Here is a 27,183-nt window from a genome sequence, read left to right as displayed (position 1 = left end):
TGTGGGCGGGGCTGTAACCTGCAGCTGAGCTAGAGGTGGTAGAATGTAGGGGGCGTGGCTTCCTCGTAAGTAATCGGATGGGGGCGTGGTTTCCCTCGGGCCGCACCCGCTTTCGCAGGATTGGGTGGGATTGTTTCCGGGGGCGGATTTCCGGTTTCGGTGAGCTGCTACGGGCTCAGGTAATGGCGGGAGTCACTTATTCGCGCGGAGCCGGGCTGCCTTAGGGGCTGTGGGGGCCCCGCCTCGTTTTCTACCGATCCCCCTACTCAGGGGGCTGCCGGCCCTCCATCTAGTGCCCATGAATTCCCCCTTTCTCTCCCCCGGGCCCCGGCCTCCCATTGCCAGGGCGGCGCTGAGCTATGGCTGGCCGCAGATGTTCTCGTCGCCTCTCGCCCCACAACCCCGGGGCGGTGTCCTGTCCGGCCTCCTACTGCCGCTGCAGGGACAGGCCGGGCCCTTGCCCGAGATTGGAGGGCGGGTCGCGGCTGATGGGCAGCTCGGGGCTCGCGACTCGCTCTGTTGCGGCGCCCCACGTGAGGGCGCGAGACGCTCGCCGCGGCTGGAAACCAGCGAGAGGGGGCGTGTCCCGTTCGCTTCCAACTGGCACGAGGCCAATGGGGGCGGGAGCAGCAGTTCCAGCCAGGCCGTTATCCCGCCAGTGCTGCTTCGCGCGCCCGCGCCCTCCCCCTCCCCCTCGCGGCCCGGGATTTTCCAACCGCTCCTGGCGTGGACAGCGGCTCTGGGAGCCCCCGCGCAGCCCCGCTGCTGACTCCGGCCATCGCTTCCGTGGCAAAGTAACGTTCGGGGGCGGCGCGTCTCTGGTGGGTTAGGCGGTGGCTGCGCTGCTGTGGCGTAGGCGCTTCCCACGTAAGGTGACCAGACAGCAAGTGTGAAAAATCGGGACGGGGGTGGGGGGGGTAATAGGCGCCTATATAAGACAAAACCCCAACTAGTCGATCTAAGTTAAGTCACGGGGCAGCCACTGCAGTAATTACTCTGGGGGTTCGTGTCTGCGCTGTGCCCCCTCTGTTGGCGGCGCGCTTCCACTGACTTCACCGGGTGGGGCGTTGTGAGCCCCACACGGGCCTGACACCGTGTCTACGCCATCATCCTAACTATATCGACATCCTAACTATGTGCCTCTCGCGGAGGTGCCGTTATTAGGTCGGTGTAATGGGTGAGTTGCATTGATGGGAGCAATGTTGTAGTGTAGACAGGTTGACGTAAGCTGCCTAACTCTGTAGTGTAGGTCAAGCCTTAACTGTATCTACATTGGGGGTTAGACCTCCCTAACTACCGTGCTTGGGGCATTACATTTTCCCCAGCAGTGTAGCTAGGTTGATCTAATTTCTAAGTGGACCAGACCTTAGCAACTGAAAACAAGTGCCCAAACCATGTGACCAGCTGTTTGGAGGGTCTTCAGACTGAAGGTCAGTTCAAACACCTGCCTCATCTGCTCTTTTTAGCAAACAGTGGTAGCCATGTCAGAGTGGATGTCTTACTACAAAAATGAGGAGGATGAGGAAGAGGAAGAATATCCTGAAGAAGTTGAAACTGGGGGTAAGAATTTGACCTTTAACCAAAAAGTGTTCTGTGAATGTGATCCTGAGTGCCTGCTTTCTTCCCCTTAGCACGGGGTCCTCTGCTCCAGACATATTTCTGAGGATCTCCTTAGGTTCTTTTCTTTTTGTTCTTTCAAGCCTCTGTATTGTGAATAATCTCCTGTGGATGAATTTTGGCTACTCAAGCCACTCCCTACATTGCTTATATTACAAAGCGCAAATAACATGGGTGGGTGCATTAAGTGGGGGAAAAAAAAGATACAGCCAATTATAAGACTATACTTCTTTTTTTTCTTCAGGGGAATATAAATATGCAGGTCGAGACAGCCTGATTTTTTTAGTTGATGCTTCCAAGGCCATGTTTGAATATTATGATGATGATGAGTGGACTCCTTTTGATATGACAATTCAGGTAAAATCATATGTTAGGTTATTATTAATCTCTGTCTTGTAGACTAAAAGATCTCAATGTGCTTTGAGTTGCCTATATACATATTTCTTCTCCACTATAATATAGCTAATGTAGGTAGTTGACTGCCTTATCTATTTATGTATTTCTCATCACCATAATATGAGAGCACCATACCTCTGGTGCGAAAATCAGAACTCATTCTGCAGCAACAGCAGTGGTTGTGGGCTGGAGAGGTCTGATCTGTAGTTAACCAGTTAATTGATAATCATTAGTCTTAGCCCCAGCTGGGGCAGCCCTTTAATCAGTTAACCATTTAAACGATTAAAAATATTTAGTTTAAACGGTTAACTTTTTAAACGATATTTGCATCCCTAATCTGTAGTTACCCCCAGACATTTTGGTGGTATTGGTGTTTACAAAATGAGGAATAAATTTGCCTTATAGAGTAGTATCTCTAGGAAGTGTTTCTTTTGTCCTCTTCTGTAGAAAATGTGTTATAAAGAAAAGTATTTAATGTTCAAATGTAATCATAAACATCTTGTACTTAACTTGTTATGAAATAGTGACAAAGAGTCCTGTGGCACCTTATAGACTAACAGGTGTATTGGAGCATAAGCTTTTGTGGGTGAATACCCACTTCGTCAGATGAATGAATGTACATTCATCTGACGAAGTGGGTATTCACCCACGAAAGCTTATGCTCCAATACGCCTGTTAGTCTATAAGGTGCCACAGGACTCTTTGTCGCATTTTACAGATCCAGACTAACACGGCTACCCCTCTGATACTTGTTATGAAATGTGGCTCAAAACATTGTGGCAGCCCTTGGCGTTGCCTTTATGAAGGGCTGATTGCCAAAGAGAGAACTCTAGCACCATTTTTTCAGCTAACTTTCTCCCTCCTTTTCCCCTGATTCTGCTGTTTTCTCTTTCTAGTGCATCCGGAATGTGTATACCAGCAAGATCATTAGTAGTGACAGGGACCTCTTGGGTGTTGTGTTTTATGGCACTGAGAAACACAAGAATTCTGTTGATTTCAAACATGTGTATGTTCTTCAGGAGCTGGACAATCCAGGTAAGAGATAATAGGAATATGAGGCTTAAGAGGAAATGGGGAAGTTTGTGCAATGCTTTTATCACCATTTGTCCCCTTTGGAGAGAGAGGCCTGTTACTGTAGCATTTTAATTTCTTTTTCTGTGCTGGGATTTTTGATATTTGTAGCAACTTCCCTGCTTAGAATTTCCTTATTGAATCGGGTAAAGAACACACACTATCAGTGTTTTATTTCCTTTGTGTGGGGTTCCATATTTTTCTGTACTTTAACACAAGGCCCCATTTTATGGCCACTGCCCCCTTTGATTAAAGAGGACTTCTAGCACATACATGGTACATTTAGCAGTACAACAGGTGCGTGACGGGCTTTCAAGAGAGTCCCATCCAGACTCTTGAAAGCTTGTCAGGCACCTGCTGTACTGTTGAATTTACCATGTATGTGCTGCCATACCTTTTGATTGCAAAAGGAGATGGACAGGATGACCTGCTTAGTGGTATTTTGTCTCAGACTTCCATAATAATAATGTTCGCAGCACAGTAACTCTGGTTGAGAACCAAGAGCAGGAGTAAAGTTAATGTGACAAAGTGTAGGAAGCAGCGTGAGATGTGGGAGGCTCTGGGGGGAGAGAGAGAGAGAAGATAATATTGTAATTTCCTTATTTGAGGGAGGGGCAGGAAATAGAAGGTGAGTGCTTCCAGCCAGAGTGATGTTAATGGAACCAAGCGCTAATATCTGTCATGGCAAAGTGGCATTTAATCTAAAAGCTATTGCTTGTAAATAATGGGAATATTCAATAAATAGGAGTGGGAGAACATGCAGATGTTTCTCCAGAGGACTTGGACTGTTAACTTTTCTTTCTCATTGAGACTTCTTAGCCTTCGTGCTGAAGTACTTTTAGGAGAGTAGGATGTTGTATAGAGAAAGAAGGCCAGCTCTGTTTTAGCTACTGTACTGGCAGGGTAGGAGTGTGTCTGACGTCTGATTCCCAAACTACTCCTTGGAAGCACATCTTATAAGCAAAGGAACAAAGCATGGTGGAATTTCTGCCTACCAACCTCTAATATATCACACCTCCAGAGCTGGACGGGGTTATTGTTCTCTTGGCCCAAAGGTGCAGATGAAAGGTGTGGGCCGTTAGTGGGGAAAAGAATTGGGGAAAGACTCCTGCCTGCTGGAGATACAGTGTACCCTGGAGGGGGAAGGGTTTATGTAATCTAGTTCTTCTTGTATAGCATCTTCTCTCAGAACACTAATTCTAAAACTGTTAGTTAAATAACAGATAGGGTGGGAAATTAAATAGTGAATAGGATCCCTTTTCAGGTGAGATCTTAAGAGATGGAGACTCCAGTGAGGGAGCAAGATACGAAAAAGCTGATCAAATAGCAGTGGTTGCAGAGTAAAAGGTTCTTCCACTATCACTGGCAAGATTGTGAAGAGAGAGAGAAGCTGTCACTAGACAAGCAGAAGGGGAGCCGTTGGTCAACTTGAGCAAGTCCGTAGTTTGAAAAACAAGGTTGGTTATCGATGGGTCCATACACCTAAGGATATGTGTATACAGCAGGTCGGAGGTGTAATTTCCAGCACAGATGGACATATATGTGCCGGCTGTGCTTGAGTTAATGCCTAAAAATAGCAGTATGTCTGCAGCAGCTCGGGCTAGCTACATGGCTAACTGCCCATTTACAATCCCACCCGATCCCCTGCGTACGTACGTGGGTGGCTATCCCAAGCCACCGCCTGTGCTGCTGTGGCCACACTGCTATTTTTAGGCACTAACTTGAGCAGAGCTAATGTGTATATGTCTACTCATGTTCGGAAGCATGCCTTTCAGTTGCTGTGTCGACATACCCCAAGACGCTGAACACTTTCCCTACCCAACTACTGGAAGGGCCATGCTGTGGAGATGCTGTGAAATGTTAGACAAACATCAGCTGTAGGGAGCAATGTGTTTTCTCTGGCTGGAAAAATGGTCAGCAGGTTTTGGCTTTAATGTGCGAACTAGAACCAGTAATGCCCTTGCTGTCTTTCCGTCTAGGTGCCAAACGAGTGCTAGAGTTGGATAAGTACAAGGGAGATCAGGGAAAAGCACTCTTTCGTGAGTCGTTTGGCCATAATGCTGACTACTCACTGGGCGAGGCACTCTGGGCCTGCTGTAATCTCTTCAGTGATGTCCAGCTCAAGATGAGCCACAAGAGAATCATGCTCTTCACCAATGAAGACAACCCTCATGGACATGACAGCACTAAAGCTAAGCTGGCCAGGACCAAAGCTGCTGACCTTCGAGACACAGGTGAGCATTTTCACCTTTAATTTAGAAATTGAGCCTAATGAAGAGTAAGTGATGCTTCCCTGCAGCAGACACCAAGTAACTGCTTTGTACAATCTTGGAGGAAAGTGAATGATGTGATTGGACTTGGGGAATTGCTAGGCGTAAACAGGGCTTTGGGCTGCTACATTTCTGGAGACAATTCTTCAAAATATTTGAATCAAAACATAAAAATCCTTTCTAAATTAGAGGCTCTCAGTCCAGTTTTTTTGTAGTTAATAGGCACTAATTAAACCCCTTTTGTTTGTCTTGGCTTGTAGTCAGGGATTGAATGGGCCATAGAAATTAAACCACCCTCATACTTCCTTGTTTCCCCCTTCTTCCAGGAATGGAGTGACATGATCAAATTGAGAGGCAAAGAGGATTACTTTAGCAACTGCATCTGTTTCCCTCTCCGTGGTTCAACAACAGCACACATTCTAGGTTCCTGGCTCCTCAGCCATCACCTCCCTTTGGTGTCTGTGCTTCGCTTTCTCACCGAAGGCTATGAACAGCTGTAGTTGCCAGCAGTCACAAGTTGGCACACAGCTTTTTCTAAGCAAACATATTTATTCTTAAGGTGAAAGCATTACAGAGAAAATTATATTAAAAACAATAAAATCTACATACATTCTAATAAGTTTACAAGAGATCACCCCCCAGCTCTAGCTAGGACTCTGATAGGAATCAGTCTTTCAAACTCTGCAAAGGGGTTTTTCTGTGGTTACAGGTTCATAGCAGACTTAGCTCAGAACTAGCACACCCATGAATAGTGCAGTCTTTCCTTTATACAGCTTGGGCCTTTGATCTTGAGATTCTGGGAAGAGGTAATCAGTAGACAATGGTTCCCGTCTCAAGCCATAGCTTGAAAAAGCTGGCTTTTTGCGTAACTGGAAGTGGGAATTTGCATTCAGCGTCGTCGTGTGTCGTTCACATCCCCCCCCTCCCCCCCCCGAGATTTTCCCAGGCAAATCACTTGACACTTAGTCTCCAAAGTCCATTCTTGCCTGGCACATTGTTGAATATAATCCTTTGACATTCACAACACTTTCTGGGGTTCACATCACCTCTCTTCCCTGCCCTGTCCCCCTCCAGACAGGTTACATACAGTCTAAGCCAATAATAACATTTAATACAATGGACTCCAGAGATACTTTAACTTAATTCAGTAAGGTTTTTCAAGGATATTGCAGAAATTGCCTTCGGTCACAGCTGTATTTTATATGAATTGAAGGAAAGCAATATGTTTGGAGGCCAGAAAGGAGGATGTTGCAGTAGTCACAGCAAGTGGTTGAGACAGCCAATTCCTTCAGAATTCAGTTGGTGTGCTAGAGCCTAAGGGTAGTCAAGCATCCTTAAGACCTTATCCCTTATACCTGACAAAAGAGAATTTTGTGGGGGATTCCATCTTCTCTTCCTCTCCTCTCCCTATGGACAAGAATGGGGTGGATGCAGTTTCTTCTGGAGCCTGTCAGTGCTGCTTTGAGCATTGGCCACAGTGGGTCACTCCCCTCCCAGGCAGGGGCTGAGCATGGTCCCTCTGCTGCATTGCTTGACTAGATGCAAAGAACTACCAGGCCTGTTCTCATTAATTACTTTCTTACAAGAACCAACACTTACCAAAAAGAGAAAAGTCTTAACAAAAGGACACCTCTTTGTTCTTGGACGACTGTCCATTTTGACTTCCTTTCCCATTTAAAGGAATATCTGAATATTGTATGAACATGCCAATATAAGTAGAAATCAATTTGTATGATCCTCCCCACATTTCTACCTTGCCCCCAGGTATCATCCTTGACTTGATGCACCTGAAGAAGCCTGGGGGGTTCGATATCTCCTTGTTCTACAGGGACATCATTAACACAGCAGAGGACGAAGACCTTGGGGTCCATACTGATGCCTCAGGAAAGCTGGAACATCTCATGAAGAAAGTGCGAGCAAAGGAGACAAAGAAGCGTGCTTTGGCCAGGTGCGTACCACATGTCAACATTTTGAAATAACCCTTTCCAGAGGCTGCTGATGCTATGTCCAGCCTTCTTCATGTGGAAGGATTGTTCTATAAAGACACCATTTGAGCAGTATTTTCACTCCTGGGCCTTAACTCTCTAGCACAAGACTAATGGAACTCTCCTAGCTCATAGACCCTTAAGGATCGCAGTAGTGGAAAATAGAATGTGAACTAGGTCCCTTCTGGCAACCACATGCCTCCTCCTATTCTGAGAGTCTGGCCTGAAATCATCCTTGCTCCATCCTGACCCCAGAGCCCTTTTCTTGACATTTTAGTCTGAGTATGGGGCTCATGTCCTCCAGGCATCTCAGAAATCATCTACTGGAAAAAAAATCTACAACTCAAACGAGAAAATGTTAGTGTTTGTGGTAAAGTCAGGCTGAAGTGGGCCTTTGCACAAAAACTGCTCGACTGCCTTCACCTATCTGAGTTTAGCTTACTGCATTCCTGCATGTTTGGTAGCTATTTCAGTTTGTCGTACCTGCATTAGTCATATGTGGGCCAGTGTCTTTACAGGCCCTTGTTTTCTGGTTCTTATGGGGATTAACACTTCTGAAAACTCACATTTAAAAAGTGTTATGGGATATTAATGTGCTCTTGACAAAGCTGCTGATAATTCCTTCTGAACCATCCAGTTTGTGTTAGTTTTTCTTACAGGAAGTTCATTTTCATGGTGGCAAAGATTTCAGCTCAGAGTGAGTTCAAGGGCCTAGTGATTGATTCTTCTTATGCCATGCTTTATAAAGATAAGATAATGCTGCAGACTCATCCGAGCTTCCTCTTCAAGGTGGTGGTAGACTTCTACCTATCCTTCTGCCAACATTTCCCTTCGGACTGTGTGCCTGTCTGGGGAGGCCTTTCACCGTATGCTAGATGTCAAAATGTCCCTGGAGGTTCTGTATGGAGCAGACTGAAACCCTTGGAAATTTTACTACAGGAGAGAGTCCCTTCTTAGGATGTCATCCCAGATTTTCAGGTTGCCAGTTTTTACGTGGGCTTTTCTCACTGATTGCTATCCCTTTTTGCAGACTGGAACCTCTGACATAGTACTTGGACAAGGTATGTTACTCCTTTGTTTCGTTAATGCTAACAGCAATAAGGTCAATGCCAACAGTGTGAATAAGGAAGGATATAATTTATATATATATTTTTTTATATAACACCTCCTTCCTTATTCACACTGTTGGCATTGCCCTTGTTGCTGCTACTTGCCCCCCTTTGGGGACATCCCTCAAGCTCTTTAACTCTTGTGGAGTGAGAATCCTATACTGACATTATCTTTAGAGGAAGGGAGATGTCTTGTTTCACCCTCTCGCTGTTCTACTCAGTTTGTAGGTTACCGTCTCTCTCAAGCCTTGTTTTTTTTTCCCCCAGAGGCATGTTTTTGCTATTGCGTTGTCTTGAATTGGCTTTTTCTGGGAGCTTTACCTCCTGTTGGCTCAAAGGAGCTGGCTAAGAGTTCAAAGGGCAGCATATATGTTCAGCATGGGAACGGTGCACAGTTGTCAGTAGTAGGTCTGCCTTGTGCTCTACCTCACTGTAGCTGTCTTCGAGAGTAAAAAGAACGGAGAAGCTCTGAGTTCTGCTAAGTGGTTTGTGTTAAAGAACTATGACCCAGGACTGAGAATCCTGCACAATATCTTTAGAGAAGCAGAATTGCAAGGTAAGTAATACTTCCATTTCAGAGATGCAGGTGGAGTTGGAAAGTGAATAAATGCGAACCTGAGGGAATAGACTGTCATGTGAGAGACCTTTATGAAAAGTGTCCATTTAGAAATTTGAAATAACCTGTCTGTTATTTCCACACAGGTTAAACTTCCATCTGGGCAAAGACCTGTCCCTCACTGTAGGTGTTTACAACTTGGTCCAGAAAGCTTTCAAACCATCTCCAGTGAAACTTTATCGGGAAACCAATGAGCCTGTGAAAACAAAGACACGGACATTTAACCGAGAGACAGGCAGCTTGCTTCTACCTAGTGATACCAAGAAGGCTCAGGTAACGCACTCCCTACACATTCGTTCTTCCTGATGCTGGGGGACCTGCAAGGACATTAAGCATCTGAATAAACCTGCTGCTTATTTTTCTGTTGGCCTTTTAAGATGATCTGCAGAAAAGCACAGTGCCATTTGTTCGTACTGTTTGCACCTCTGTCCTCTTAGGGGTCTTTGTCACATTCATAAGTTAAGCAGAATTTAAGTGGGTCATTGCTTGGGTGAGGCTTTCAAGGGAGAAAACCGCTATTAATGGAAGTGAGGCTGGGGCTTTATAGGGTGTGCTCTCCTTTCGGAGTCAGAACTGTCTCATCCTGAAAACATGACACTAGCAGCCCTTGTTTTATTGCTGGTGCCGTTTCTTGATGATCTAAACACAGATCATGTTTGACCGTGGTTTGAGCATTGGCCTGCTAAACCCAGGGTTGTGAGTTCAATCCTTGAGGGGGCCACTTAGGGATCTGGGGCAAAAATCAGTACTTGGTCCTGCTAGTGAAGGCAGGGGGCTGGACTCAATGACCTTTCGGGGTCCCTTCCAGTTCTATGAGATAGGTATATCTCCATATATTATTATTTATTAATATCATGGAATCCTTAATTACCATAAGGTCAGGGATATGAATCCCGATGTCTAAGTTAACTTCCAACCTGGGTAATTGCACTCTGCATCCCTAAAATTCCCTCTTTATTCTGCACTCCCCCGCTGCCATGTAGTGTTGCTGTTACTGAATGATTGCCACGCTCAGGTGTAGCTGTATTTCAGGGCCAGATAAGTGATTCCTATATACATGGTCTGCAAAATACTTTGAGGCTCCGGGATGGAAGGAGTTATAAGACTATAAAGTTATTTTGTGTCCATCCTTCTTTTAGCTGAAGATGTTGGGTTTTATTGTCATGACCCACCAATTGCTCAGAGCAGAAGGTGTATGGGAGAAGTACAAGGCTGTAATCCAAACATCTCTCTCCTGTCTGACCTTTTGTAGACTGGATGAAAGTACGGAGATTAAATACTGTTCTGATCAGATCTTTGAAACAGAAGAGTACTTTCAACCACCAGGTTGCTAGCAGATGTCTGCTTAGAAGCGAGGGTTGTGAGCACACTACCATTACTGGGAATTTGCTGAAGCAGATTTTCTTAGTCATTCACGCCCAAACTTCCTCCATAAACCATCCTGCCAGGTCCTACACTGAATGCCATGGAGTACCATGGAAACTAGTGCAAAGGGATCCAAAGTGTGTCTGAGGGAGACTGGTGATGAATAGATAAAATTAAACTATTGTCTGAATGGCTGATTAAAAACCTGGGATTAGAGAAATCGAAAGGCGCATGAGAGATGCTCCATTATGGACATAGCAGGACTGTTCTTTACGTAGACTGGCTATCAGTCCATTTAAACTGCTGGCGTTGTCAACGTTGAATGTATTTGATTTGTTCAATCCTGTGTGTGAAACCAATTTGGATTTTGCTTTAACCAGCAGTGAGCTGGTTTCTCCTCATGCCAGCATGGAACTACATCTCGCAGATCTTTCCTTTGAGCTGGAAAATATCTTCAGTGGGTAATCTAGTCACCTTCCCCATTCCCACAGTCCTCTTTTTGCCACTCCCCCATATGTTTCATCATAGGAGAATGGATTCCATTGTCCCTTATGCCCTCTCTGCTGAATGGGTGAGCTCTCCATTCTCATAATTGTCTTTTTTCTTCTATTTGTTAGACGTATGGGAACCGACAGATTGTACTGGAGAAAGAGGAGGTAGAAGAAGTGAAGAGATTTGATTCCCCAGGTTTGGTCCTAATTGGCTTTAAACCATTGGTGATGCTGAAACAGCACTATTACATCAAGCCCTCCCAGTTCATCTATCCTGAAGAGTCCTTCATTAGTGGTAAGCAAAACTGGGAGAGATTGACCACCTGGCAGTGCAACAGCAAACTAATTGACAGAAGAGTGGAATAGAGCTATCATTTAAGAGGGACATAGAACATATAGAGTTTAGATTGCTCCCTTGCCCAGTACAGTAACTCCTCGCTTAACGTGGTAGTTCTGTTCCTGAAAAATGCTACTTTAAGTGAAATGATGTTAAGCCAATCCAATTTCCCCATAAGAATTAATGTAAATGGGGGGAGCTAAGTTCCAGGGAAATTGTTTTTGACAGACACACAGAATAAGTTTTAAACAAACAGTTTAATACTGTACATAGCAATGATGATTGTGAAGCTTGGTTGAGGTGGTGGAGAAAGAGGGTGGGATATTTCCCAGGGAATGCCTTGCTGCTAAATGATGAACTAGCTCTCGGCTGAGCCCTCAAGGGTTAACATGTTGTTAATGTAGCCCCTCACTCTACAAGACAGCACAAATGGAGGGAGGAGACACAGCATGGCAGAGAGAGACAGAGACACACACTGTGTGTGTGTGTGTGTGTGTGTGTGTGTGTGTGTGAGAGAGAGAGAGAGAGAAACACGTGTGAGAGAGATGCGCTCATTGCCCCTTTAAGTACACTGACCCCACTCTAAGTACACTGCCTTTTTAAGTAGATCAGCAAGTTGAGACAGCAGCTGCTGCCAGCAAGCTCCCTCTGTCCTGAGCCCTGTCATGTCCGGCCCCCCCTGCTCTGTGGAGATGAGGTACAGGAATGGGGGTAAGGGGACACCTGGACATTAGCACCCCTCTTTCCTCCCCCCCTTCCACAACAAGCAGAAGGCTCCCGGGAGCAGCTCCAAGGCAGAGGGCAGGAGCAGCACGGCAGTGGGGGGGAGGGACAGCTGAATTGCTCAGCAATTGGTAGCCTGCTGGGCTGCTGCCGCACAGGGAACTTAGGGGAGCTGATAGGGAGGCTGCCGCCCCACCCTGGTTCCAAGCTCCCACCAGCTAGCTGCAATGGGCTGCTCTTTCTGCAAGTAGTGGACAAAGCAGGCGGCTGCCAAACAACGTTATAAGGGAGCATTGCACAACTTTAAACAAGCATGTTCTCTAATTGATCAGCAACTTAACAACATCAATCCGGACAACATTAAGTGAGGAGTTACTGTACAAAATCTTAAACCCACATTATTGCTCTTTTAACTGCCACTCTCTGCTCCCCCAGTCACAACTAATGTTCTCTTCCTTCCCCACTATGCTTCTGAACCTGTTTTTTCTTTTATTTCCAACCTACAAGCAGCTGATCAAATGTGCCCCCAAAAGGTTTGCTTTTGTCATTCACAGCAGTGTCTGTATTTGAAACCTGAGGTATATTGGAAGGCAGGGACCAGAATAGAGAGCTCTAGGGTCATGGGTAGAAAATCTAGATTCAAAGGTGGCAATTATATCAGCTAAGCACAACAAAGGCAATGCCAAGGAGGGATGTATTCGTTAGTATTTGAAGGTTCTGGATTATTTTATAAGCAGATGTAAACTGTAGGGGGTGGAACCTGGGCCTTTTTTCTCTTCCGTCACCATGTTATGTGTGTACTTGGGTGGGGAGGTAATACTGTAACATGTAAGTGAACAGTGCTTAAGATGAAGTAGTTAATAGTTCTCTCACGTACAGAGTAGGCCATGAACTAAAAAGGGCTCTGTTAGGACAGGGTGCCCTTCTCCCTCAGCATCTGAGACAATGCTCCTCGTATGGGGTGTAAGGCATACTCCCTTGAGTGTTGTGCTGTTGGGGTGGATGTTTAGCTAACTCCTTTACTGCCTTACAGTCCATTTAGGTCCAGCAGAACAGCACCTGCATGACTCTTGACTACATAGTCTGAGTTAGGTGTCCGGTGAAAATAAAAGCTAATGTTTGGTCTGGAAAGAGGATGGAGTTTTTACAACCTAGATTCTTAGTACCCTGCCTCTGCAGTGAGGGCCTTGGGTCTACCACTGCTAGGCCTCCAAGAGAGTGTCACTAATATATATATATCCAAATTGAAGGGGGGGCTTTGCCAGATGTCTCCTTCCATTTTCTTCCCCCATCTCCTGTTGCAAATGTTGGTGAGTCCAGCAATCTCACCAGCATTCTCTTGCTCTTCTGTTCAGGTCAGACCATGTTGTCATCTCAGGGTTTTGCCCTGTTAACGTTATTTTTCTGCCTCCTGTTCTGGCCTCCATCTGCAATTTTGCAGGTATATTCAAAAAGTGGCAGATGCTAAGGTCTGTAATGCTTTGGGTCAAGTGTCTGTGTCCCAGGAGGGAGCAGTGTTCTTAGTCTGACAGATATATGGCTTTTGTTGCACAGGGAGTACGACTCTGTTTAATGCCTTACTGACCAAGTGCCTGGACAAAGAGGTGATGGCATTGTGCAGGTATACCCCCCGCCGGAACACTCCCCCGCGTTTTGTAGCCCTGGTCCCACAGGAAGAGGAGCTGGATGAACAGAAAGTGCAGACAGTCCCTCCAGGTATGTGAAGAGACTGCATTTTTTCCATCTTGCAGCATGAAAAAAAGTGCCAGCTAGAGAACATGCACTATCCCTGCCAGATGCTGCCTAGTATAAAGATTGGGGAGAAAGTGTCTTGCAGAAAGAGGAGATGGGCATGTCAGGAATCTGACACAGAACAAGGAGCTCATTGGTCTCTAGCCACAGTTGCTCACCTGAAATATTTACTTTGCACAGGTCTGCCACAATTTTTCGGTTGAGGCAATTTAAAATGAATGCCTGCTACTATGGATTTCTGATGCAAGGCTGGTATTAGCCTTGTTTAGCTGTGCCATGTTGCACCTGTGTAGTGTGCCCTGCTACACATTTTAAAAGCCTCCATTTGTGTCTGTTCTTGCCCTGGATAAAATAACATGCAAGTCCAATGTGGCTGCAACAGTTTCCCTCCCCTCCCACATCTTTGCTAACTGCTTCAGGTAGCCAACATCAGAATGGAAAAATCTCTCTATTGGTTACCTAGAGCACTTATGCCTCCTTGAATTTTGTTCTGTCCCTGGGCTCTTCTGAAGGTTGTGAATAAATGAAAATCATCATAATTGTCACTGTGTACCAATTGAGTGGGGTGTTATGAAAGAGCAGTGGTAAATTATTTTCCTTCTGCTTTTCCTCACTTTTATAATTGGAGAGCCCTGGGTTGAGAAGTTTGGGGAAAAAAATAATGCTCCATGCATGTAGTGTGTGATTCTATCCAATCTTTTCATAAGCATTAATTCCATTGTTGCAACACCACTGTGAGATGGATCAGTGTTCTCCTGATTAAAAGATGGGATGATGCAGAAAAGACAGGTGACTTGCCCAACTCCACTGAGAATCAGTGTCCGATGGAATTACAACTCAAGGATCCCTAGTGCCTGCTCACACACTTAGATCGTATCTCTCAAAAGTCAGCAGCATTAATTATTATTGATACGGATTTATATTATGGTAGTGGCCAGAGATTTCAGTCAGGATTGGGGCTTCACTGTGCTGTTTGAATACCCCTGAAGATATTGTTGGCTCTTCAGAAAAGAGACTGCCTAAGAAATGTCTGAAAAGGGAAGCGATGCTAGTTAATTGTGCATTATTGACAGATTGTATACAATAAGTGTCTGGCTAGCATAGATAAATTTTCCTGCCAACCCAACTGCAGAGCATTTTGGGCTTGCCCTTGACATGCTGTTCTGAGGTCAAGCTTTCAGATAACTGCTCTCTGGTCTCTTTGGTCTAGGTTTCCACCTCATTTTCCTGCCTTATGCAGATGACAAACGGAAAATTGACTTTACAGAAAAGGTCCCAGCCAATGATGAACAAGTAGACAAAATGAAGGAAATAATCCAGAAGCTCCGGTTCAAGTACAGGTGAATGGAGGTCAGAGGCACGGGGCATGAAAACGCAAAGCTATCACCTGCTGTGTTGTACGGTGTTCAGCGGCAGCTGTGGTATGCACACAGAATCAATCCTAGACTTCAAAGCACTAGGTGCCTGAAACTGTGCAATTTATAATGCAACTTGAGTGCTTTTTTTTTTTAACTCTGAATGAATTTGTTCAGCTGTCTGGTGTTCCAAGGACATGTCTACCCTAAACATTGTATAAAACCATTATTTGAAATGCTTTGATCATGCAACACTTTTACAATATGGTGTCCACATACAACAGCTAAGCCAGACAGCTTCCAGGTATTGATTATAATGGTTGGCCACAAAACTTGAGAGCAGATCTTTAGGTCAGGTCTGGTTTATCTGGTGCAATCCACTGTGATGTCTGCCCCAGTGGTCAAATCTCCAATACACGTATAGCTGCACTGGTTCAGATACCATAATGATGGGTACAGTGTAAGTCTAGATAAGATGAATTAGTCCTAACTCCATCCCAGGGTGCAATGTCTCACATTTGGAAATTACCCCAAAGCTCCTACTTCTAGGGGCCAAAATTGACCTGCTAATTGAAAATTAGCTGTGGTATAGGTCTCCAATGCACTCTGCTTAGGTGTGTTTGCACTAAGCTAGGAGACTGTTGCAGGGAGATTGATTGATTACCTGAACTAGTTTGTTATATTGTTTGTCCTTGCAACAGTTTAAGGCATACATTCACATGAAGTGGGCTATGGCTAAGACACTATATTAATAAACTAAAAACTAACATGTAGCAACACTTACCGACAGAGCTATTTTGACACCACCCACACGCAGCATGCCTTAAACAGTTGTACCAGTACATTCTGGAACTCCTTTAACACATGTCCCATAGAGCAGGGCCATTACCCCATGTTCCAGAGGCAGTATGTTTCAGTGACAATGAGAGAACCCATGTCTGATCTATCTGTAAGTTAAGCATTTTAGGATGTTTAAATGAAAAGTACTACAGAATAATTGTTAAAGGGAGTTATGCCTCTCCATCTTGAGGAGGATCAACTTCATAGTGTTCACATTAAAGGGGATGTGTATTCAGATAAAGGGGCAAAACTGGTTTTGAAGTGTGGGCTGATGCCATCTTCATTTTTCACATATACACATCATGCTTATTAATAAGCTGGTAGCTTATTAAGCTAGTGACATGGTCATTACTTCTGCAGGCAGTAAACCTGAGAAAACCAGTCCTCAGTGAAGCACCACTGGTGATGGAGATGCTTAACTGTGCAGGGGAGGGTGGGGAAATGATTTCTGAACTGGGGGCTCAGTAGCCCTATTTATGGGCTCAGCTTACTGCTGACGTGTGTTGAATGTTTCTGGGTTTTGTTGGCAGGAATGACAGCTTTGAGAATCCGGTTCTGCAGCAGCATTTTAGGAACTTGGAGGCCTTGGCACTGGACTTGATCGAGCCTGAACAAGCTGAGGATCTGACACGTGAGAACGATGAGTGGATGCAAAGAGGGTGGGGGTAGAGGCCACTTGATTTTTCACTCTAGGTGGTGGTGTGTTTCTAGAAAACAGAAATGGACTTCTTGTGCTTTTAAACCAGTTAGCATTGTGCAATGCTAGGACTTAATTCAGAGTGTGGTGGTAGTAACATACTTCAGTCTCTTTAATTTTGTAATTCTGGTTCTGTTCCCTTCCTCACGCACACCCCTTCCTCCCCAATAAGTACTTGATAAAATGTCCCTTTCAGTTTTGTTGAAAAACTGCTAACTTTGTGCAGTGTACAAGTAGCCACTTGGACTAAATTAAGACCAAACTCATGTCACTTGTGACTTAGAGCTAAATACTACCCTTGAACAGACCTGCAGTTCTCAAGTCAATGAAAGCTGTAAGTGCTTTCTGAAGGCAGAAACTGGCCCTAAACCTAGATTTTGAATCTAGGTATCTAGAAGTCAGGAGCAACTCTCTTCTCCAAAAATCCCTCATTAGGTCTTAAAGTCATGGCCAATGAAAGTAAAGAGGAGACTGAATAACTTACCTCTTTGAAATGAAGATTGAACAGTTTTCCTTACTGGCAAACTGCTGTTTTCCCTGAAACTCCCTTCTTTAAAGGTCTAGTTAGCTTTTAACTCTGATAAATTAATGGAATGAATGACTTGTCCAGTGGATTTATGGTGGCAGAATGATGCCACCTTGTGGTCAGTAAGAGCATATATATGAGAATTTTCCCAGGAAAAGCTGTAACTTTTTTCCCTGTTTTTCTGTATGTTTGGAAAAGTGTTAAAATTAGCTTGTATTGCAGTAGTGCCTAAGGATCCCATTCAACAGTCAGGACCCCATTGTGTTAGACAGTGGATAGACATGGCAAAAATGATTTCTGCGCTGAAGTGCTTATAGTCTAACACAAGAGACAACAGGTGAATATAAAAAACAGATAGGGATAGCCCAACATAACAGTGAGATGAATTAAAAGCTGCAGCATACTTATTTCTCTAGCATGCTGTTATATTTTTTTTTTCCCGTTTGGTCTGTGCATAAGCATGTTTGTCCTTCCTATTTAGGTATACGTACAAGTCTAATTAGTAATAAGTTATTACACATGGGCAATATAAGTTAATGGTATCATCAGAACCTCACTTCCTGACTCTTGTGCATTCAAAATTTCTAACTACCATTGCATTAACATACCTTTTTTGCATTTAATTTCTCATGTTTGCAAAGCCTTTTGGAATGATAGTTATTCTGAGGACAGTCCTCTTTTGCGATACACAGGAATATGGTGGTGACATTTTCAGTCATTCAGGTTTCCCTGTGCTTGGTTATGTTTTTGAGAGTATGAATTTCTCTTCTGTCAGAGCCCAAGGTTGAGGCAATGAACCACAGACTGGGTGATCTGGTGGAGCAGTTTAAGCAGCTGGTTTACCCCCCTGACTACAATCCTGAGGGGAAGGCTGTGAAGCGGAAACAAGGTGAGTGATGGTGAGGAGCCTGCACTGTTGTGACATGCAGCATTCTGTCCATATCAGCTGTGTGCTGAGAAGTCTGCATTTCTCAGTTTATCTCATGGTTTAAAGAAACCAGTTATGAAACCGCTCTCACTGATACTGTTGGTTGGCTTCATGCCAAAATGAAGTCATACCACCTTGGATTGTGGCCTCATTAGAACTCTCAAGCTGAAACAGCGTTTGATCAAATTGGATCATTTCTTGAATGGGAGATCTCTTAAGGAAAACCCAGCTTGCAGCAGGAAGTAATGTGGGTCAATAAATAGAGCAACCTTTAAATGTTTTTGCTCATTTGGCTTGAGGTGATTTTTTTTTTTTTTTGATAGGCCAGCAAAATCATTATTCTTCTTCTTCCCCCCCTCCCCCCCCCATTTACCCATACCATGAATAAGACTCTGCCTGGGCTGCTAAATTTTTTTGTAAGGCTGTAGTAGGCGATTTCTTCCCTCAAAGTAATGATGCAGTGTTCTACTATGAACTTGTCTTGAATTAGCTGTACACCGCAATTGTAATTAAGATTCCATGGGACTTTTCATAAGAGTGGGGTGTTAACAAAGGTGTCCTAGCTAAATTCCATGTTGGGATTTTATATTCTGCTGTGCTATCCCTGTGAAAATCCCCCATAGTGTCATTTGGTTATGGAGTCTTTCCCATTAAGCCACAAACTGTTCCAGCCAGCATATATTAGTCAACAGCATATAAATATGTATATATCAATATGCATTAAACACCAGTAATATTAAGCACAAATATTGTGACAGTGATATAGCCTAAACTGGTCGATGCCCTAATCCTGTTCACTTATGCTAAGTATCCTATATCTCCTTGAATTTGCTGAAGTAAGCATTTGGCACAATCAGATAGTAAGACATAGGAAATTTGTTCTTAAAAACTAGGGAAGTACCTTCACAGATCAGTACCTGGAATGCTAGTATTCAAAACAGAGATAGGGGAGGAACAGAAAAACAAGCTAGGGACCTGAAACAAACTGATGGGTTGGATTTTAGTGACCTATAAAGAAATGTGTAACTTGTAAAATCATATAAATAATACCAGCTGAAATGTGTAACTTGAGAAACACACCTTCTGCATAAGGTGACTATAATACCGCTGCATGGGACTGCTCTTCAGAGACTGGTATTGTATAGAACCTTTTTTCCTGTACCATCTCAAAAAAAACAACTGACATTGGTTATTTGATCTCCTCTGATCACTCACCAATTAAATATACAGCTGCTTCAAAGATGAAATGCAGAATCTAGAAATTTGCCACATAGCTATTAAGCCACTGCTTACTTATCGGTTACTAGACTGGCATATTAAGTGTTGCAGTGTTTTCCCTATACATACAGTTCTTTTAATGTCGTGGTCCAAATTTCTTTTTCCTAATAGGAGAAGGTGCTGGCCAAATAGAGAAGAAGCCCAAGATGGAAGTCTCCAAGGATGAGCTTAGGAGCCATGTACAGAAGGGCACTCTGGGCAAATTCACCGTGCCTGTTCTGAAGGAAGCATGCAGGGTTTATGGGCTAAAAGGCGGTGGGAAGAAGCAAGAACTTCTAGATGCACTGACTGAGTATTTCAGCAAGTTCTAACCAGGAACTGAGGACTTTGATGACAAAGGGGTGACTCCCTTCTGCTTAAAACTCAGTCTACTCACCCGGGTGTTGGGTCTGAGTTCAGTTTTGATGCTGGTGGAAGAGGGGGTGGGGAAAGAATCCCTTCGTTACATCCAACACTGCAGACTCCAGTGGGAAGAAAACTTATTTCTTCCTTTTGGTGACAATAGATCCTCTTAGCAATTGTCTTCTGCTGGTGGTAGCAGAGGGCAAAATAAACCCTATCCTAACTCTGGTCTTACAATTCAAATGAACACTCTTGTGCCTTGTTGGTGTCTGAATAAATGCAAGTTTGTTTTGGAACCCTTACTTCTTGGGAACAGCAGGAATGGCATAAAAGAGATGCTGTCATGTACAACAAAACTTGCTCATTTTAAATAAGGAAGTGGACTAATCTATGGTGGTGGATAAAATGGTGCTATATTACTATCAGGCTCACCTCGCAAATGTGTGCGCTTACAAGAACTACAAAAGTGGCACCTTACTGTACTGATTAACACATTAAACATATCAGAACCAAAATCATTATGCAAGAACAAGTTGGATTCTATTCTGCCTTAAGCATAATCAAAGTTGTCAACATATACTGATAACAGCATAGGCAGAAAACTATTTAGTGCTCAGTAATAGCAGTTGTTTAAACAAAAAAACAAACAAACCACCTGGATCTTTTCCCTTTTGAAAGCTAAATTGCCAAAGGGAAAAAAAAGGCTAAGGATAACTAGTTTCCTCTTAAACATTAAATATCAGGTCATGTGTTCCCTTTGAGGAGGGAAGAGGGATAATGACATCCCATTAGGCCAGTGTTTTCAAACTTTTTTTTTTTCTGGGGACCCAGTTGAAGAAAATTGGTGGTGCCTGCAACCCAATGGAGCTGGGGATGAGGGCTGGGACAGTGTGGGGGTGAGGGAGTCAGGGTGTAGGAGGGGGCTCTGGGCTGGGGATGAGGGGTTGGGGGTGCTCAAGTCAGGGGCAGGGAATGGGGGCACAGGCACAGACTTACCTCAGGCGGCACAGCCGGGGTGCACTGCGGACCGTGCTGTGTCCCGGAACCAGCTGGCAGCAGGTCTTGCTCCTAGGCGGAAGCGTGCAAGCAGCTGGCTGCTTTCTGGGGCACAGCATGGTATCGGAAAAGGTAGGCACTAGCCTGCCTGAGCCAGGCAGCAGTGAGAATGGGACTTTTAATGTCCTGGGCAGCAGTGCGGACCAGAGCAAGGGAACCCAGCCCCTTACATGCTGGGGTCACGACTCACAGATTGAAAAACACTGCATTAGGCTTTAACCCAGAGACTAGTATCAGGGGGCAGCCGTGTTAGTCTGTATCTACAAAAACAACAAGGAGTCTGGTGGCACCTTAAAGACTAACAGATTTATTTGGGCATAAGCTTTCGTGAGTANCATGCACCTGTTATAGATAGAGAAAGGGGTAGACTACAGGATGAAAACAATGATGAAAGTGTAGTTACACTTCAGTTAGCAACACTCTTCTAGATTAGAACAAGACCTGCTTCTTTAACTACATAGAAAGGATGTGTTCACTAGTCTGACACTTTCAACACATTTACATGGCATATGTCCCACTTTGATACAAAAATCATTGGAAGTAATGAAGAGGAACCACCACAACATGCCCTTTTTCAAGTTATTGCTCACAGCTCTCTGCTTTCAGGCATCTGACTCACCCTCCTTCAATAGTGGAAAAGCAGTCTCTAGGTTACAACAAGGAGTCTGGTGGCACCTTAAAGACTAACAGATTTATTTGGGCATAAGCTTTCGTGAGTAAAAACCTCACTTCTTCGGATGCATCCGAAGAAGTGAGGTTTTTACTCACGAAAGCTTATGCCCAAATAAATCTGTTAGTCTTTAAGGTGCCACCAGACTCCTTGTTGTAACCTAGAGACTGCTTTTCCACTATTGAAGGAGGGTGAGTCAGATGCCTGAAAGCAGAGAGCTGTGAGCAATAACTTGAAAAAGGGCATGTTGTGGTGGTTCCTCTTCATTACTTCCAATGATTTTTGTATCAAAGTGGGACATATGCCATGTAAATGTGTTGAAAGTGTCAGACTAGTGAACACATCCTTTCTATGTAGTTAAAGAAGCAGGTCTTGTTCTAATCTAGAAGAGTGTTGCTAACTGAAGTGTAACTACACTTTCATCATTGTTTTCATCCTGTAGTCTACCCCTTTCTCTATCTATAACAGGTGCATGAGCTTGGCTCAGAAGCAGGGCTAAGTTGTTGTAGGCAAAAGGGGGTGATGTTTTATGGTGTAGTAGGGGCCTCCACACCACATAATAGTGATGTGGGGGGGGGGGGGAAGAGATTGCTCGGACCCTTTTCCTAGTGAGCCCTGACTAGAAGGTTAGCAGTCTACAATTCTGGAAAGAGATTCTGATGCTGTCACATCCTTACTTTGTAATTAATATGCACATATCTCAAAGGGTTTTCTGGTGTACTCTCTAGTACAGGAGTGGGCAAACTATGGTCTGGGGGCCACATCTGGCCCTTGAGCTCCTGCTGGGAAGCAGGGTCTGGGGCTTGCCCTGCTCCACACAGCTCCCAGAAGCAGTGTCATATCCCCCCTCGGGCACCTATGTGTAGGGGCAGCCAGGGGGCTACACACACTGCCCTGGTCCCTAGTGCCATCCCTGCAGCTCCCATTGGCTGGGAACTGTGACCAATAGGAGCTGCAGGGACAATGCCTGCAGATAAGGCAGCATGCAGAACTGCCTGGTCACACCTCTGCATAGGACCAGAGGAGGGACGACATACTCCTACTATTGGGAGCTGCTTGAGGTAAGTGCCACCCAGCACCTGAACCCTGACCCTGTCCTGCACCTCAACCTCCTGCCCCAGCCCCGATCCCCCTCCTCAGTCTAAGCCCAGTGCACTCTCCTGCACCCCAAACTCATCCCTAGCCCCACCCTAGAGCCCCCCTGCATCCCAACCTTGACCCTGCCCAGAGGTTCCCCATCCCACTCCTCATTTCTTGCCTCACCCTGAGCTGGAGCCCACACCCCAACCTCTAGTTCTGTGAACATTCATGGCCCACCATACAATTTCCATACTTAGATGTGGCCCTCAGGCCCAAAAGTTTGCCCACCCCTGCTCTAGTATGGAGGTGCTGATTAGGTAAGTTACATCTTCATAGCGCTCAAGTGGACTTCATGGTCTATTTTGCTTTTAGCCTTGCCTCAGTCATGATTTTAACAGACCCTTTCATTATGTAAAAATTTAGCAAATAATGAAAATGGGGTTAGTTTAATTGCCTCTGCTCCCTTTAACAAGCAAACTCTCCCTTCACTCAAGAATCCTTTATTCCTGGTGTTCTTGTACAGTGTTAAAGGAGACAACTGTCTTGGCATGCTGTGAAGTGTCTAGGCCCTTTACATGGTGGTGGCTGTGAATACATTCAGCTATCATAGTTGAGAAACTCTTATAAGGAAATGTTTCAGAGTAGCAGCTGTGTTAGTCTGTATCTACAAAAAGAACAGGAGTACTTGTGGCTCTTGGGACTGAGAGGGACCAAGGTGCCACACGTACTCCTGTTCTTATAAGGAAATGACAGCTCTACTGTAGTTAGGGTTGAGAGGTTTACTGTTTAAAAGATAAACTACTCAAAGGGCTCTAAAAGCCCCCTGGTAACGCAGATTGCCTTGTAGTGGTGCGGGATAGGGTTAGTGGTCCACATTTGGGATCATCTGAGCCTCAGATCCAGTCTCCCTAAAAATCAGCCAATGGCTTTTAATGTGTTCTTGTGTACAGGTGGGGGGTCAGGTAAATCCTAAACAGCGGAGATGAATCTCACCTATGGCAAGCTTACAATTCCAGGTTGGTGCATCATCAGCTTGAACCAAAGCAAATGAAACAGGCATGCAGCTAGTGTAGGACTTTGCTAACAGCCACAGGGCTTGCATGTAATCTCTTGCCACAGTAACTGGGTGACTCAAGGTGACATGCTGTGGTCAGTGAATCTGACCGTCCCCCCCCCCAGTAAATTTGAGCCTTACTCTGGGCAGTTTTCAGAGACTTTCCTTATATGGCTCTTTTGGATAATTTTGTCCAGAGCCCAAAATGTCCATGTTGAGAGATTTTGAAGTGCTCTAAAATCCACCTGCAGACTCCTCTTTTATTTTAGAAGTATTAAGAAAATAAGCATTAATCAAATAGAACAGGAAAGGCTCCAGTAAGTAAATGGGACTGTGTGAAAGCACATCAGTGGCAAGGTGTTCTGATATACAGCCCCTCTCACAAACTGCTCAGAAGTTTGATTTTTATAATTATGGAACAGGGAAGGGACTCTGCCCCTTTAGGTTGTTATGGTGGCAGTACTCCCCACCTGCTGACCTTTAGTAGTGGAAGGGATCATTCAAAGCCTGTTTCTGAAAATCTCATTTGATGAGCTGGGTTGTCAAAAAATTTTTTTACAATCCCTTAAATCAAGTTATGTCTATACTATAGGACGGGGTGGGCAAACTTTTTGGTCTGAGGGCCACATCTGGGTATGGAAATTGTATGGCGGGCCATGAATGCTCACAAAATTGGGGGTTGAGGTGCAGGATGGGGTGTGGGTTTGGGTGGGGATGAGAGGTTCAGAGTGCAGGAGGGTGCTCTAGGCTGGGACCAAGGGGTTTGGAGGGCAGGGAGGGGGGAGAAAATCCAGGTTGGGGCACAGGAGGGGGTCAGAGGTGTAGGTTCTGGGCGGCACTTACCTCAAGCAGCTCCCAAAAGCAGCGGCACGGCCCCTCTCCAGGTCCTACATGGTGGCGCAGCCAGGCAGCTCTGTGTGCTGCCCTATCTGCAGGCACCGCCCTTGCAGCTCCCATTGGTTGTGGTTCCAGAGCAGCATGTGGGGCCCCCTGGCTGCCCCTATGCATAAGAGCCAGAGGTAGGGACATGCCACTGTTTCTGGGAGCCACGTGGAGTGGGGCAAGCCCCAGACCCCGCTCCTCGGAGGGAGCTCAAAGGCTGGATTAAAACGTCTGGAGGGCCGGATACAGCCCCCCCAGGCTGTAGTTTGCCCATCCCTGCTATAGGAGCTACAGTGGCACAGCTGTGGCATCATAGCTATGCCACTGTAGTGTAGACATTTCCTACAGCCACAGAAGGGCTTTTTCCCCAGTAGTATAGCAACACCTCCCTGATTAACTGTAGGTATCAATACTGCCACATCTACAGTGAGGTTGTCATCAAAAAGGACATTTGCTCTCTGAGGCCTGGTCAACATAGCTAAGGTGGTCAGGATGTGAAAATCCACACCCGACCTACCTTACTATGCCAGTCTAACAGTGTAAATGTAGCAATGTTGATGGGAGAATGCTTGAGGAGGTGGGAGGTGTAGCGTTCCCACATTGCAAGAAAAAACACCTGGTCAGCATAGCTTACTCTACAGGACTACTCTTGGATTCCTTACTGACACTGGGCTCTCCCATCATAATGGCCATGACTATAATGCTTTCTACCATCAAAGACCTGAACTTAGGTATTCATGGCTTTGTCACCTCTCCGTTGAACTACAGCAATGAGATATGCCTAGGCATGATACCTGCAGCACTTAGGGAAACTCCAACTAGCACAAAACATTGCAGCACATCTCAGCAATACATGCAACTGTGAGCACACACCTGTCCTCTGCTCTACACTAGCTTCCTACAGAATACTGAATGAAGGTCTTAGTCTCCTGGGTCCGGGCCCTTGAGTGCTTTGAAGATAAAGACTATTTAAAGTTCCAGGACAAAGTGTGATTGACTGCTTTGCTCCTCTCACACAGTGGAACTTTACAGATTAGCTTTCCTCTTATTGTTGAGACAGAACTTGTTCCAGAGGCAGTTGGAGACTATGGAACCAACACTCCCCAGGAACCATCACAAGCCACCACTTTCTGTTCCAAATGTAAGGCATTTCTTTGACCTTGCTTTCTTCACTATAAAGCAAACACCCACCTTACCAAAGACACTCCACTGCCTATGCTTCCCCTTGTGGGGAAGAGGATGGGAGAACATAACAGTGTAGTCATGTTACTTAATACGCTATTAGAAGACGCCAAGAGATACTAATGAGTGTGGTATAAAAACCTATAGAGACTAGACGACAGCCTGGTATACCTCGGATATAGCCTCCAGAACTCAATGCTGAAATAGGGTATACTTATCCCTCAACATACATGCGCATCTCTGTATCACAGCAAGAGCCCTTCCTACCTGGCTCCAACTGATCCCACCATTCAGTACAGCTACACCTAACAGTTAACACAACCAGAGTGCATCTAGATTAGCATTAGAATTCAAGTCTGCGTAACACAGCCCGGCCAATGGAAAATTTGTTCATGTCCACTTATGGCACCCTCCCCCACCAGTGGTAATGCCAGTTACAGGATTGCAGTTAATACGGCATTGTAGGGGTGGCACCTATCTTAACTTTTGGACAAAACAGAAGATTTACAGTTAAAAAATAAAATAAAAAAAAAAGCTGGTGTGGGTGGTAGGCAAAAGGTCCAAGAGCTAGTGTGGCCAAAAGAAACAGCATTCCAATGAGGAAAGGCCACGGAGAAGTTCAAGGGTGTCTCTATTCTTCAGTCTTGCGTCTGATGAAGTGGGCATTCACCCACGAAAGCTTATGCTCCAATACTTCTGTTAGTCTTAAAGGTGCCACAGGACCCTCTGTTGCTTTTTACAGATTCAGACTAACACGCTACCCCTCTGAAATCTATTACACAAGCTTCATTTCACCTTTAAAGTGAAAAGAATAGACAGACTTTTTCTGTTTTCATGTTCAGTTCTAAAGCTGATATCTTTACTGATAGTAACAATACACCTTTGGGAAGAGTCTGTGAATACTTACACTGTTCCTTGCTATCCTTATTTCTCCTTCACCACATGTGGGCCTTGATAAGCTTCTTCCTACCAGGAAGTAGCAAGCTTATTTTCTTCCCTGGTGTGTGCAGTTTTGCTTTGGTGGGGTTGTTGTTTTTTTTTTTTTTTTTGAGGGGGGGGGGGGGTGGGGGTGTTAAACACCCTTGAGAACCAGCTTTTTGTAGATCACAGCAATGCTGCAGACAGACGCACCACTACTAAACAAAATGATAGAGGGCAGCTCTCATATGCTGCATTAGAATGCACAGCATTAGCCCTGGGGGGCAGGGGTGTCTAATTCATTTTTAATTGTAAAAGGCTGTTAGCAGCACATTCCTATCCAAGACAGGCTGAGAGAAGTCACGTACATGAGTTGACAAATCTGGGAATATATGGATTTATTTAAAAAAATACCAGTTTAAAAAAAACAAAACAAAACAAAACAAAACAAACAAACACCAAGCAAGGTTAGAACTATCACCCATAGCATTGTAGTAGGATTTCTCCTCCCTCTACACCTCTCATACTGTGGCCTCTTGACCAAGTCAGCAGATATGGTGAAAATGGACTTGGCCTGTATCCTACACTACATAGCTGCCACTGTCTTTGTCCCCCCCACTATTATTTGCCTCTCCCTTAAAGC

General features: G+C 44.8%; 1 protein-coding gene across 6 annotated transcripts; it reads left to right on the top strand.

Moving 5' to 3' along the window:
* The first annotated feature begins 87 nt into the window (after positions 1 to 87).
* Positions 88 to 19,994, top strand: XRCC6 (X-ray repair cross complementing 6). 6 transcript variants are annotated; one of them, XM_034775275.1, is made up of 13 exons: positions 88 to 179; positions 1,467 to 1,560; positions 1,862 to 1,974; positions 2,910 to 3,048; positions 5,064 to 5,318; positions 7,119 to 7,302; positions 9,151 to 9,337; positions 11,047 to 11,215; positions 13,535 to 13,696; positions 14,943 to 15,072; positions 16,458 to 16,558; positions 17,926 to 18,039; positions 19,468 to 19,994. In XM_034775275.1, exons 2-13 carry the CDS (start codon positions 1,482 to 1,484, stop codon positions 19,665 to 19,667), a joined length of 1,833 nt encoding a protein of 610 aa, XP_034631166.1. In that variant the 5' UTR covers positions 88 to 179; positions 1,467 to 1,481; the 3' UTR covers positions 19,668 to 19,994. The 6 variants fall into 6 exon arrangements, 5 of the variants coding, with proteins under 5 accessions (XP_034631166.1, XP_034631151.1, XP_034631175.1 ...); XM_034775260.1 differs by lacking the exon at positions 88 to 179 and adding an exon at positions 609 to 794; XM_034775284.1 differs by lacking the exon at positions 88 to 179 and adding an exon at positions 734 to 872.
* The last annotated feature ends 7,189 nt before the right edge of the window (positions 19,995 to 27,183 follow it).

Source organism: Trachemys scripta, chromosome 1, assembly GCF_013100865.1.
Source record: "Trachemys scripta elegans isolate TJP31775 chromosome 1, CAS_Tse_1.0, whole genome shotgun sequence".
Lineage (NCBI taxonomy): Eukaryota > Metazoa > Chordata > Testudines > Emydidae > Trachemys > Trachemys scripta.
The sequence above is the reverse complement of the archived record's forward strand: the minus strand, read 5'-3'. Positions and strand labels throughout refer to the sequence as shown.